The sequence below is a fragment of the Copadichromis virginalis genome, linkage group LG7 (assembly GCF_057382275.1).
Source record: "Copadichromis virginalis isolate Kocher_CV1m ecotype Utaka linkage group LG7, C_Virginalis_male_GT1.1, whole genome shotgun sequence".
Classification (NCBI taxonomy): Eukaryota; Metazoa; Chordata; class Actinopteri; order Cichliformes; family Cichlidae; genus Copadichromis; species Copadichromis virginalis.
Genome location: NC_140624.1, coordinates 45,271,085 through 45,285,302, shown reverse-complemented (window position 1 = coordinate 45,285,302; position 14,218 = coordinate 45,271,085). Strand labels below are relative to the sequence as shown.

General features: G+C 38.8%; 1 protein-coding gene across 2 annotated transcripts; it reads left to right on the top strand.

The window, feature by feature from the left end:
• Positions 1–6,483: 6,483 nt before the first annotated feature.
• svopb (SV2 related protein b) lies at positions 6,484–14,110 on the top strand. 2 transcript variants are annotated; one of them, XM_085463677.1, is made up of 16 exons: positions 6,484–6,642; positions 6,850–6,980; positions 7,437–7,522; positions 7,603–7,701; positions 7,809–7,880; positions 7,972–8,096; positions 8,205–8,268; positions 8,354–8,479; positions 8,564–8,692; positions 8,798–8,871; positions 9,204–9,280; positions 9,366–9,470; positions 10,965–11,076; positions 11,206–11,287; positions 11,393–11,482; positions 12,814–14,110. In XM_085463677.1, exons 1-16 carry the CDS (start codon positions 6,581–6,583, stop codon positions 12,940–12,942), a joined length of 1,563 nt encoding a protein of 520 aa, XP_085319803.1. In that variant the 5' UTR covers positions 6,484–6,580; the 3' UTR covers positions 12,943–14,110. The 2 variants fall into 2 exon arrangements, with proteins under 2 accessions (XP_085319803.1, XP_085319802.1); XM_085463676.1 differs by having other exon boundaries at positions 6,485–6,642; positions 12,767–14,110.
• Positions 14,111–14,218: the final 108 nt, after the last annotated feature.

Below are 14,218 nucleotides of genomic sequence, written 5' to 3'. Positions count from 1 at the left end.
CTGGGTTTTATTGAAGGGAACACAGGAAACTCTGATAGATTACAGTCTCTGCTTCCTTCAATAGGAAACCATCAATAATATAGTGAGTGCGCAACAAAGGAAGCTTCGCTCCAAATATGTATCTGTGTGCGGGGGCATGTGTAGATAGATGCAACATGGGTGACAAATTAAAGGAAAGACTGAAACCCTTGACCCCGACAGTGTCAGGACCCAGTGTTTCTGTTATGGGGTATTTTGGTGATGTACTTCAGGTACACTTGTTCCCTTGAAGGGAAGTGTTACATCTTATTTTTGTTTTGTTTTTTTAATTTGTAGTCTCCTTCAGGATTAAAATGCCACATCTCTCCAGCAATCCATTGGGTAGATGCATCAAAATCAACCCAATTCAACAACTATGTGAGACTTTAAACTAACGTGTTACATACAACATTCCTGTAAAATCTTCCTTTAATTAGTCCCTCAGTTTTCTTGTACTACAAACTTGATTATTGCGTCCATCCTTTAAAAGAAATGGGGAAAAAAACTGCACAAAGGTATACTTCAGCAAAAATGAGGAGATACTAATCACAGTAAACAACATCCATTTAGCCATCCAGCTGCTTGTCCAGTTTTAAGGTGGCAGTGGTGCCAGAGCCTATTCTTGACGTCATAGGGTGAAAGGCTGAGTCATCACAATAACACAGGCCTAACTCAGAGTGACTATTAGAATCACCAATCAATCTAGCATGCATTTCACTGGACAGTAAGAAGAAGAATGAGTAACCAGAGAGAATCCACCTTAAGCAAAATAATGAATTTAAACTTAACCAAAGTCAGCTATATGGTTTAATGACTGCAAAGCATGTAGAAGAGGTTTTTTTAAATAGAGATTGACAAAATTAAGATAGCTGAAAAAATGTCTGCAAAACAGTTTCCAGTTTTAAAAATATATTTTTTTTTTTTATCAGAAACATTTGTAAATATGCTTCTGTTTAGTTTCTATCAGACTCTGATTTAAGACAGTAGACTGAAATATAACAGCAGTAGTAGTAAAACCAGAAACTGCAAGGGCAGTCTCCTGTTGTTGGCACTCTGTAGGCATCTGTTATTGGATGTTTCACTGGGCAGCGAGTGCAGGGCAGGGATTTTCTGCCACTCAAAGGAAATCTGACCTTTGCTGAACACAAATCAGGCAGGAAAACCGAACTATGCTGCGAGAGGATGGAGAAAAAGCAAAGAGGCGATAGATAACAGGTTGGCTTTCTTGGCACACTGTCATCTGATTCAAACTGGACACTAAAAAAACAAAACAAAAAATGTGTAAACAAACAAAACACAGCAAGCTTGTATGAAATATGAAATGAGCACCTATTGTAAACATCACATTTGAACAGGAAAGTTTATCTGACTGGTTGACCATCACCCGAGAGGGCGCTCCATTGTCCCTATTTATCCAGTATGGTGCAGGATCCTGTTACCCAGCCACAAAGTGGCAGTTAGGGTCCTGAAAGAGATAGCACTCCTCGTGGGCCATTGACTGACACCGTGCATCACCCAGGGCAACACACATTTAAGGGGCTCCAGGTGTCTAAAGAAACCTGACCTTGAACAGGCCTCCACCACACCGGTCAAGTACTGTACCTCCTCTGTTGGTACTGTTTCACACAAGCAGCCGTAACAAGCCACAAAGCCACAGCGCTATCTTTGGAAACGTTCTTGCATTTCTGGCAAATAAAGATTTTACTAAAAATGCATTACTCATGGGGACAGTAAGCAAACCTTTTGTTTATGGCGGAACAAGTGAATACACAATTCACAGCCTTTTAGCCAACTGTTCACCTTGTCCTCTAACAGAGGAGATACTCTGTTATATTGATACGGATTAGCATATAGTGTCCAGTATTTACTGCCCGTATTGGTAGAGAGAAGAGCAAGCAAGTACTGCGTAGCTTTGATGCCTCTGATATTATACAACATATACAGCATATGGTTACAGTTGCACAGCATCATATTTAGTAATAATTTCTGGATTCTGTTCAAAACTGCATTAAGTTTTCTTTTCATCCTGTAACTTTAACTTTAAAACATGTCTTTACCCTTAGATGATTTATGTCTCGACACCATGAGAAATGCAAATGCATGAACACAAACACACACACACACATCCACCACATCTTACTTGAAACCTATTTTAGTCTTTTTCTACACTCCTGGGGGAAGTATCGGCCTCTCAAGGCACTAAATGTGCCACTTTGCTGAGGAAGTCTTATGAGGCGTGTTTAGAGCTTTTTTGCCAAAAAACAAAAAAATATTAGAAAAAAAACTGTGAACTGCTCCATCAGCTGAAAAGAAGATTAATACAGGCTGTGTGAGGGGGGGGAACAAAAAAACAGGGATAGCTATTACACCACCATATTCTGTGCCAATAAAATATTTGATATTACACAGTCGTCTTTTATTATGCTGGAGTGATCATAATAATCATAACACATCTTTAACCCTTAGAGAGAGACCATTTTTTTCTCATTTTGTCTAATTTTACTGCTCCAGTCATACAAACACTGCATGACTGTGGCTTTGACACAACTGCATCCAAGTTTAGTTACCTCCTTTACTTCCAAAGGCTTGTGCGTCATTGTTGGGTCAGTCTTTTGTGATGAACTTGATAAATCCAAATGTCACTGAACTTCAGTCCACATGTATGTAAGTCGGGCAGACACAGCCCAGGACAGCAGTTTTAGTAATTGAAGATTTCTTCCATAGTGCAGTTTCTTCAAGTCAGCACAGGTACGTAACCAGTAATAGATTCTCTGCTTTGATGCTCATTGGTCTCTAATCCACATACTGGCTTGGAGCTGTCCTGTTAACACAACTAGGGACAGACTGGCTTAAGAGGAGGAGGAGGTGGAGGTGGAGGAGGGTGGCACTGCTGCTTCCTGCAGGGCTGGAGTCCCTGCATTGTTGGTAATGAGGCCGTAATGAGCTGCCTGGCTATGGAAGGACTGGTCTACTTAAACTTTCATGGAGCAGGCAGCAAACACTCATTCAGCGCTTCACCTGAGTGTTGAACAGCTATGCTGTGTGTTTAAGGAAGATAGCGCATGCATGTAGATGCGTGTGTGCATGACTGTGTGTGCATGACTGTGTGTGCGTGTGCAGCTATGTAATACAAGGATGCAGTAACTTTATCCACCCAAAGACCCCTTCTCACCCTCCTCCCCACAAAATTACAGTGCAGGTATTCGATTACTGATCTTTGATTAGGCAGATGCATTTCAAACTAATTACTTGGTGCTCTATAGAGAGCGGATGATCACACCAGTTTGGAAAAAAGTTTTTAAGTTACACTTAAAAATTCTAAACTGATTTCACGTGATTATGTAAAGCAACGGCACTGATTTAATAAAGTTCCAATTACTTTTTGTTAGCTGTTGAAAAAATAAGGAGCCGAGAGCTGCAAAACATATCTGTAGTTAAATCTAAAACAAATATTTTAATGTGTTTGACCACTTTTTGTTTATGATTAAATTGACATTCACCGCATGTGGCTAACACACCGCTCCACCCTAAACAAGCCGGCAGGAAGGAGGTGTATGTGTATTTAATTTAATTTAATTTGTGCAGCACCAGGCTGACTGGAGAGAGATGATGCTGGAACTTGCACCAGTGAACATCCCCAAACTTTCCGATACACTGAGCAGTTTTATCATAATAGATCACATCTGCTGCTTCGGCATCTTCTTTTTCCTTTGGGTCAGCTGGCTCGGTTGTGACACGTGTAACGTTGCCCTCTCATTCATTCTCTTTAAAATTTAACATTGCTTCCTCCAACCATCAACAAAGGCATCTTGCATTACTACCTGAAGATCGGAAGAATCGCACGGTGACATAAGAGAGCATTCTGGTAAAATGGCCATTAACATAATGTAATCCATTATGCAACAACTGAGAGATTTCTTTGAAGAGGATTCCTTATACACTATGCCACAGAGGCCATGTCTTATGGAAAAATGACAACTCCTTTGCCATTTTATTCCTGAAGTGATTAATTTTGTCTCACACACAATTATGGTTGAAAATATTTCTTTCAAATACTTTTTTTTTTAGCATTAAATCAATAAAGAAGTGAGAATATGTGTTTGTTTTAAATTGGATGCCTGACATTTAAAGAGCAGTTTTACACCTTACAACAAGAAAACAGAGATTTTACACTATCTATCATATGTTGTACAAGCAGGAGCAGTTCTTGTTATTTAAAGTTGCTTACTGTTATTGCCAGTGTCATAGCTGAGTTATAAAGCAAGCCTTGTTGATAAGATTCATTGCATCTCTTCAGCAACTGAACCAAGGTGATAATTCAGAATGACTCAGATCTGGTTTCTAAAGATTTGAAGGATGAGTGACCTCAGGTATCCTCAAAACACTGTTTGTTCAAATAAATGCTCACACACTATTAAACATTCAGATAATTCCTTATTCGTGTAAACAGATTGCTGTGACCAGGGCAGGACTCTGAAGGCCAAAACCAGCTGTGAGGTTATCAGTTTTAGAAGAGTTGCCTTCAGTGACACAATAAGTGAGCAGCAGCAAACTGTTTAAGGTATTTAAACACGACTGACTCTGCTAAACTAAGCGCTCATAGATCTGAAATGTTTTGTCTTTTTCGTAGATTTCAAAGCTTACCTTTTGCTCCATGCTGCAGTTCGCTGTGCAAGTCAGAGAATCTCAGATGAGATTTTGTACTGCTCTGCGTGAGCCCGAGCACCCAGCTGACGAGGGGACAGTGTGGCACACTGTATATTCTACCTATACACTGTATTTACGGCCGTCCCATAATGCAGCAGCCTCAGCATGTCCTCACAGCGTCCTACTTTTCAACAGCTTTTATTTTCAGGTTGGCCTTATTAACTTACAAGGGTACTGAGAACTGAAGGAGTCAGCTACTCCCAACAGTCCGAACTATTCAAGAAGGTACTCTTTTACTTTTTAACCCAGCAGCTGTTCAAGTTTCACAACTAGTGTAATGTTTTCTATGTATGCATTTACATTTCAGCACTGTTATTTCAATCAAAGGTGATGAATAGTCTACTTAAACCTGTACTCAAAATGCAACCCTGAGCCCAGAGTCAGAGGAGCAGGGGGCCTGAGAAGTAGTCAAAGCTTCAAAAGCCCTTAGCAAGCCCCACAAGAAGATGAAGAAGAAGTCATAATTGGGTTTCTTCTCAGTGAGCTTCTGAAAATAAGCAGCATTATTTGACATGATGACAATGTGAGTGAACAGACAGCAGCATCCTTTCTATAGCATGACTGGTTTTTGGGTAGAGGGTGGACAGCACAACCTACTGTCGGCCACAGGTTATGACAGATACTCAGCTGCTAATGACTGAAGCGCAGTGCTGGTATAAATAAAGTTACTGTTGTAGGCTATATGATGTCACCTTCCTCTTGCTGAATCAAAGAAAGTCTTTGCCTGGCTTTTAGCTCCTATTCTTTCATAATAATAATAATAATAATATTAATACTTAAATACCACAAATTTAAATTTTGATGACCACATTAAAATCTATAAGTAGGCTATATGAGCTTTATTTTTCAAGTTTATGTGTTTGATTGATTGTAGTGCACTGTAATTATTTGCAGTAACAGGAAAAAGCCTGGCTCGGTGGTTTTATTTTTCTTTATATTATTACTTATAAGAAAATTTGCCGTTTGAACGAACTCCTGAGAACCGAGCTCTTGTCTGGGATGCACTTTTTAATTTCTCTGGTATAAATCTGAGATTAGCTGGATCTAATCCAAGCAGGAAATCGTTGCTTTGTCTTAAGTGTTTCCCAAAATGTGTTTATTTTACCTCACAATACAATAACATCAGCATTTCTTTCAACATTACAAATTGTATTGCATATAATCACTTGTTATTTATTTAAAGAAAACCTATCATTAATATATAATGTCATAAAGAACTAAGTGCTCTTTTTGCTATCTGTCCATAAACGGTCTGTACCACCGAGTGAGATTAGCATCAAACTAACCTGCTCTCAGGTTAACCAGCTCAGTTTAGACCAATCAGGAAACTTGGAGTCAAGCTCCTAGGGGATCAGTTTACACTAGAGTAAAAAACAAATAAAACAAAACAAATAGAAACTTTAAAAAAAACAAAACAAACAAACAACCACATAATGATGATATAGCATCAACTTGAAATGCAAAAAGATACTTTCATTTCCTAGATATGTTCTGGTCGATACCTTTTCTTTTTTTTTTTTTAAATAAATTCTGCTTAGAACAACAAATAAGACTTCGTGGTGACATTAAAGTCTTGGAATATTTCTTCCGGTTCCTTTGACAATCTATTTAAAGATATTGATCAATTATGTGATAGTACTTCATTTTAATCCAATGGGGTCGCTTCTTTGACCCGAAGCCAGTTTGACAACACGGCACTTCTGCTTCCTGCTCTAACCCCTCCCCTCTCCGCCCTGCGGGTGTTGTTCTCTGATTGGGTGTCTCCTTGAAAACTTGAAGTGACTGCTCCAGCAGGTTTGTCCGCAAATCACCTGTGCGCTATGAGCTGGAACTCACAGCTCTCCGTGACGACAAAATGGACAGCTGGCCCAAAACAGCTAAGATCTCTTACAAGCGCTGGAGAAACTCTGAACAGTGGTAAAGAGAAAAACACGAAAAATATGAGCTTTCTTGCTTTTGTAACCTCATCAAAGTTGTCTTGGCTGTTTCAAGGAAGGACCTGCTATGTTTACATACCGGAGTGTGAGCCACAGGGCTAAGTGCAAATGTATTTAACGACAAACTTTGGTATGTCTGAAAGACAAACTTTTTTTTCATGTCTTCTTCTTGTGTGATGGCACTTAGGGGTGATGCAGATTTTGTGGGTCAAACTGATGAGGACCAGGGCACAGACGCTGAGATTTGCACCATAGCTTCAAATTTTGACGCAGAGGCTACGCAGTCTTCATCCGCCTCTGGGTCTAATAAACCCGAAGGTGTGTACAATATAATTGTTATTTTGTTTTAATTGTTGTGTGTGGAACTGTGGCGGCGGTAAAGTAAGAAGGGCATTAGAAAGTATTAACATAGAAAGACCCTATGTGGCAGTGTTGATCAGCTGGATTGGATTTTGATAAATGTAAATGTGGATATGGGTTAATTACACATGAAAGTAGACTCATCTTATATTGGCCATGTCCTGTTTATAACTGGCCTAAAACATAAAAACAGAAGAACTGCTTTGTTTTAATCTGTTATGCATCAAATTTGATTTCTTTATTATATATTTTCACAAAGCAATGAAGTGTTAACGGTGCTGAAAAAACCTTGTGAATTTAGCACACTGTCCAAGATGTAAAATGACCTTTGAGTGTGTTATACTGAATAACATGCTAATGCCAGGTTTTGTTTCTGAGACTGATCATGCAGTGACCGATGTGTTTTATTAACAGAAACCTTTACAGTGGATGATGCATTGGAGGCAATCGGATTTGGAAAGTTTCAGTGGAAAATCTCTTTCCTCACTGGACTGTCATGGGTAATAAATCTTAAAATAAGTCCAAACAGCTTCATCAACGTGCAGATACTGCACATCTCTAACTGGATGCTGTCCCTCAGGTAGCAGATGCCATGGAGATGATGATCCTCAGCATCTTGGGGCCCCAGCTGCACTGTGAGTGGAGGCTCCCCAGCTATAAAGTGGCACTCATAACATCGGTAAAGTCTGTTTACCTTTTATTGCTTCACTAGAGATTTTTGATTATATAACATAGTCAATGACCTATTTTATTTATTTATTTATTTATTTATTTTTGTTGGAACAGGTGGTTTTTATCGGGATGGGGATCAGTTCACCGATTTGGGGAAATGTCGCCGACAAGTACGGCAGAAAAGTAGTGAGTCTCACATCTATGATTCTCATACATGATTTCATGAGGTTTGTAAATGATCTCATGTATTTCCTGTATATGTGTCTGTGCTAAACAGGGTCTGAAAGTTTGTATGTGCTGGACTTTGTACTACGGCCTGCTGAGTGCCTTTGCTCCAGCGTATGGCTGGCTCTTGTTCCTGCGCAGCCTTGTGGGCTTTGGTATTGGAGGAGCTCCTCAGTCGTAAGTTTGATTCTTCCTTCATGCATAACAAGATACATCAGTAGTTCCTCAATGAGCAATATCCAAGAAAACAATATGAACATAAATAAAGATTTAATCTTGTTTTAGGGTCACGCTGTACTCAGAATTCCTTCCCATGAAGGCGAGAGGCATCTGCATTATGCTGATTGCGGTACTGCGGTCATTGTCTTATAAACTCTCTTTTGACAATATTAGCTGCACTGCACTATATCATCCTAACTGTTTGTCTGCATCAGGCATTCTGGGCAATCGGTGCTGTGTTTGAGGTCCTCCTGGCCTTGATGGTAATGCCTGATCTGGGTTGGAGGTGGCTGCTCGGCTTATCCATAGTACCATTGGCAATCTTTGTTTGCTTCTGCTTTGTAAGTATGGCTGCGATGGGTAGAGGTCCGCCAAAATAGAAAAAAAGTTGAAAGTAACTCAGCTCAGTTTTCTGTGTTGCAAAGTGGTTGCCGGAGAGTCCTCGTTTTGATGTGCTGTCGGGAAGACGAGAAAAAGCCATGGCAACCTTAACGCGCATTGCTAAAGAGAATGGGAAGACCCTGCCTCAAGGCAGGCTGAGCGCTTATAATCAGGTGGGGATGAGATTTTATTTTTTCTGGATATGAATCTAAATATATACACTGCTTAAATGTTCAAAATAAAATGTCTACTTTCTATTTTTGTCTTTAATTACTCAGAATGAACGTGGACGGTTCAAAGATCTCTTTGCTCCTCAGTACTGGAAGACCACGCTGCTCCTGTGGTTTATATGGTTAGCTTAAGTGACACACTCTCTAAGATAAGCCTTCTCTATTTAAAGGGAGTCATTTTTAAATCAGTGGTTACCAGCTCGGCATCGTGGCCTTATTTTATCAAGTTTTCGATTTTTGTTGTTGTTGTGGCAGTTATAGCTTTACCATTACCACAGTGACTTGTATACAGGTAACCAGGAACGATACTTAAAATCCTGTGATGGACTGTGATGTGATTCCTAATGCAAGGGGGAGTAACAGTAGTACCTGATTGACATATTAAATGCTTTATTTTCAACTTCTCACAGAACTAATGTTCTAAAAAAAATGATCTTTTTACTTTTGTCAATAGGTTTTCCAATGCCTTCTCCTATTACGGGATTATCCTGCTGACAACTGAGCTGTTCCAAGCTGGAGATTTGTGCGCGAGTATGTTTACAGCTTCCTTTGTGCAGAGCTGCTTTTAATGTTTTCAATTGTTGAATTACAACAAATCCCAAATGCTTCCTTATAGTGACCCAAGGAGCCAAGATTGAGCCAGACTGCAGTCTTGAATGTAGATATTTAACGTCAGCCGACTACAAAGACCTTTTATGGACGACCTTGGCTGAGTTCCCAGGTAAAATACTCGCTGCTTGCAGTCTGTCAGAGGCGTGGTGTGCAGTTAAGTTGAAAGTCTGACAGCTGACATAGAGAAAATGTCCAATTTGTTTTTGGTAATTTCCCATCAACTTAATAGTAGTTATACTGTGAAAAAGTGGCAAACAAACAGTGAATTTGAAAACTATTACTGGTTTTCAAAATGTCCCTGTAATACTCTTTTCTTTTAAACTTTGATAAAGAAATGTATGTTTTTTAATCCGTGTTTAATTGTGGGCGTGCACCTTTCCTTTTGTTCATGTCCAGATCAACATGCAGTGTATTGATTAGTGGCTCTGAGCTGCAAGAGCTTAACAGTTAATCAGCTGGAAGCATGAGCATTTATTACAGAAGTGATTTTAGACTTCAGGTACAAATTAAAAAAATAAAAAAAAGACAGCTGAAATTTAGGAGCAGCTGAATTGTGTGGCTTCATAAATAATTATAGTTAGAAATGAGACACAACACGACACCCTCAAGAGTGATGGGGATGGGCATGCATACGCGCTTCACTATATTTACTGGGCATAACATCAGTTTAGGCAGGTTGTGAAGTCTAGTTCGGCCACACAAAATAATAATTTTGTCTTTTTGAAAAAGACTGTTGCACTGTTATGTTCATTGTGAGGACTTAGACAGAGACAGCGATTATTCTCGCTTCCAGACACCACATGGGAGTGGTTCATCCTTATTCTACTTTTTCTAAATCCACAAGAGTATGTATTAAAGATAGATGAACCTACTATGACATCACTCATTTCTTAGGGAAGTCCCATTGTGAAGCTTCAAGATGGGCATTTTCTCTGTCCCCGTATTGGTGTTTTGAAACTGAATGTGAAGAGAGGAGTGAGAAACTGAGGAACACTGAACACTGGGCAATCTTTTCAAACGGCTGCAACATCTCCCTCTGTATAATCTGTGAATCTCTGAGATCCTGGACTGATATATCATAAAAATGGCGGTAAAAGCCGTCTCGACCGTACCCTGTAGTCTTCAACGGCAACGTCGCTGTTAGGCACCGCCCACATAAAAAAAGTATCCTGTATGATTAAAAGACGTGAAGCTAGCGTTTGAGCCCACAAAGTCATCAGGAAAGTGTTGACTGTGGATACAGTAAGAGTCCCTTGCCCTGATTCCCTCTAGATTTCCATGCAACTATAAGTCTGTTTGCAACTACAGGAGGCATCCCCTGCTGGCCATTATACAGAATGCATGCTTAAACAATTCAATATCACTTTTCAGACCTCAAAGACAATCTTCAATACGCAGTCTACATACTGATAAAGCCTACTAAAGACAATGCTTTGACGTTTTTCAGTGATTTGAAGGTGGGCAGAGTATAGCATACAAACATGTACATTCTCAGAATAAAGAGAACGAGATACAAAAAAAGTGCTCTTTAAGAGAATGACTCCATCTTTCAGTGTTGAGTGCAGTCGTTGATTTTTTTTTTTTTTTTTGATGTTGCTTTTAGGTTTTTTAGTCGTCCTTCTACTAGTGGACTATATCGGCAGGAAGAAAAGCATGGCACTGTGTTTCCTCATGTTTTCCTTGTGTATTCTACCGTTATACGCTTGCATTGGGAGGTACATTTGTTTTTTAATATCATAGTACGACAGCAGCTAACCCAAACATGCTTGACATTAAAACACCCAGGCTGATTTGTAACTCTTTTTTTTTTTTTTTTTCTTTTTTTTTTTTTTAAATTAATCCAGGATAGCCCTTACCATCTTCATCTTCATTGCCAGAGCCTTCATCTCTGGTGGATACCAAGTTGTTTTTGTTTACACACCAGAAGTACGTATCACTTTTCAATTTAGCAGATTTTGTTTGTTTGTTTCTTTTTTCAGACAGGTCAAATTGGACAAACTGTACTCACTGACTTTTCTTTCTTTTGTTTAGGTGTTCCCTACAGAAAACAGAGCTTTAGCAATGGGAACGTCAAGTGCCATGGCCAGGTTGGGTGCCCTGATTACACCCTTTGTGGCACAGGTATGAAGCAGTCTCCTGTTTTTGTGTTTTTGAACAAGCTAATAAAATGTTTTCGGTAAATTTTGTCCAAATCTATCTCCTAAATGAAATTCTTTTTTTTTTTTAAGGTCTAAGATGTTAGGTTCTCTATTACATGTAACAGCAATAGTACAATGCATACATACAATGGCCATGTTGTTAAGTAAACCTATTCAACTATTTATTGGCATAAATGTCTAATCAGCTAATCATGTGACATGTAGGCATGTAGACATGGTCCAGATGGCCTGTTAAAGTTCAAACCAAGCTTCACAATGGAGAAGAAACATGATTTAAGTGACTTGACCGTGGCATAGTTGTTGGTGCTGTCTGTATAAGAGGAACCTACTTGTTTTATCTTCTTGTGTTGTGGTTTGTTTGATTAAGTGTGTAATAGCTATGGACGAGGTTGATGCAAATGGGTGTTCTTGTTTAACAAACAGAACAAACCATTTGTTACAACTGACCATTTCCATCCCTTTATGACCACACTGCCGTCTTCTGATAGCTCCTTCCAGCTGGGTAATGTCACCACCATGTTACAAAGCTCATCATCTCAAACTGGCTCCTTAAACATGACATTGAGTGCAATGTACTCAAATGACCTCAGCACCTTTTTGGATGTGAGATTCACATTATGGATGTAGATGCTGCCAAATCTGCAGCAACTGCGTCATGCACGTGCCAAAATCTCTGAAGAATGTTAAAGCAAAAGAAGGTCAAACCCAGTACAAGCAAGTGTATGTCCGGTTATTCTAAATTTTGAATCAGTGTGACCCGTTTTCAACTCGGCTGAATAATATTATTTGGCATCCAGCGTGGCAGCGATAATTTCCATACCTCATATTGGATATTAAAAGCATTACAATAGGCCTCTTAAATTAAACTGTGAATTGAAATGTCTGCTCTTACTGTTACTCACCAAAAGACAGTATCTATATCACTGAGGGCTAAAAACAAGTATCCAAGAAAAATAATCAGTGAAACTGTGTGAGGTGGGATTACGTAATGCATTGCTTACATGTTTGTGAATCTGCATCTGTGTCATTTCGACACACCCAAGTTTTGGAATTTTCTCCATGGTTTTACTAGAGTTCAAAAACCAACATTGTTGTCAATGATTATTTAAAGAATGTCATAAACTATATGATAGTTTGACAATATTGTGACTTGTGGTAGATTTAAATTAGTCCAGTCAGGCTCTTTATTATTTAAGAGGTGTGTTTTTCTCTGTTTGGCCTCTCACTTTTTGTGTTTTGGTTCTAGGTGTTGCTCAGGACGTCTGTGTATTTGACTCTGTCGGTGTATTGCAGCTGCTCTCTGCTGGCTGGCGTTGCATCTTGGCTCCTGCCCATCGAGACATTGGGAAGGAATCTGCAGGAGTCCAGTCTCGACCAGGAGACTGCAGGGCAGACGACCTCCACCACCAGAGAGTCAGATAATACAACGGGCTCAGCGGACCAGTGACGGATGAGGCAGGAATATAATAAAAAAGAAAGTGTAAAACCTGTTCTCCCACCTTCCGGTCTCCTGCAGTTACGTTGGTTGTCAGTTTATGGGTAGACTCATCTGCGCAACGATGGGTGAAGAACAGCAGGGGGGACTCTCGTTACAGACGGGGAGTGACAATTGAGGCTTGGCCTAATGAGAGCGGAAGAACACTTGTTGGACTGGTTTGTTTACTCAGTCTTCCACTCAGGCCATAAGAGGCAACAGAGGGACATTCTGGAAATATTAATGGCTTGTCCCCATGCTGCCGATACAGGAGGTCTATGGCTTTACTCAGTGTGGGTTCAGATTTGCTCTTTGTATTTATTTGTGTGTAAAGTAGAATGTAAAAGGATGCTTTCTTCCTCACAAGTTCTAGTTGCTCACAGTTGTGATCTTTATAAAAGATTAATTATTTAAAGGAGGCACATTGAGCAAATTTAAAAACGTGTATGTCAGCAGTCTTAGATATAGGATTGTCTTTAAAAAATAATAATAATTAAATCGGCAGTGAAAATAATCGTGTTGCAACTCTAATTAGTTAACAATTATTCTAAAAAGTAAAATTCTTTTGAGCCCATTTTTAGTTGTAGTCTGGGGTGATGTGGAGGACAAAAACAGCTAAAAATAAATCTACATAAACAACTCCATAAATGGGTAATATGACATTGTATGTATAAAAAGCCATACATTTCATTTGTACCTAGTATCTGTTTCAAGTTTATATTTAATTGATTCATATTTAAATGTATTTATTTAGACATACTTTATCCTTTACTTCCCGCTTTCTAAAACCTAGCATCTACATTTTTTTTCTTATAGATTTTTTTTATACTTTTGTTGCATCAGTATGCAAATGAGGGAAATACACTTCATTATTTGCAGTGAGAAATGGGGGGGAATAAAAATGTATACATATTTGTAGTTTTTAAAAAATAAATGGTAAACATGTGCATTTTTTTTGACAAAAATTATGAAAAATTAAGCATTAATTTACTTGACATTTTATAAAATTAATATTCATTTTTATGTATTATTTTGGTACATTTTCTTACCAATGAATGCAGAAAGGTTTTCTGTAATATTTTCATCTATAAATATTATATAATAAATATAAAATTAATCGGTTTTTGTTGTCTTAAAAACGTCCTCTCACAAACACTATGTTTCATAACGTGAGCACATTTTTATAATTATCATTAAATATCGTGAATATTTGTTTTTGGGAGT

Bases quoted from the DNA above. Each gene is read 5' to 3' on its own strand.
- svopb (XM_085463676.1), top strand. From the start codon at position 6,581: ATGGACAGCTGGCCCAAAACAGCTAAGATCTCTTACAAGCGCTGGAGA. The intron at 7,702-7,808 runs GTAAAGTCTGTT...TTGTTGGAACAG, and splicing joins AAGTGGCACTCATAACATCG to GTGGTTTTTATCGGGATGGG. The intron at 11,483-12,766 runs GTATGAAGCAGT...TTTTGGTTCTAG, and splicing joins TTACACCCTTTGTGGCACAG to GTGTTGCTCAGGACGTCTGT.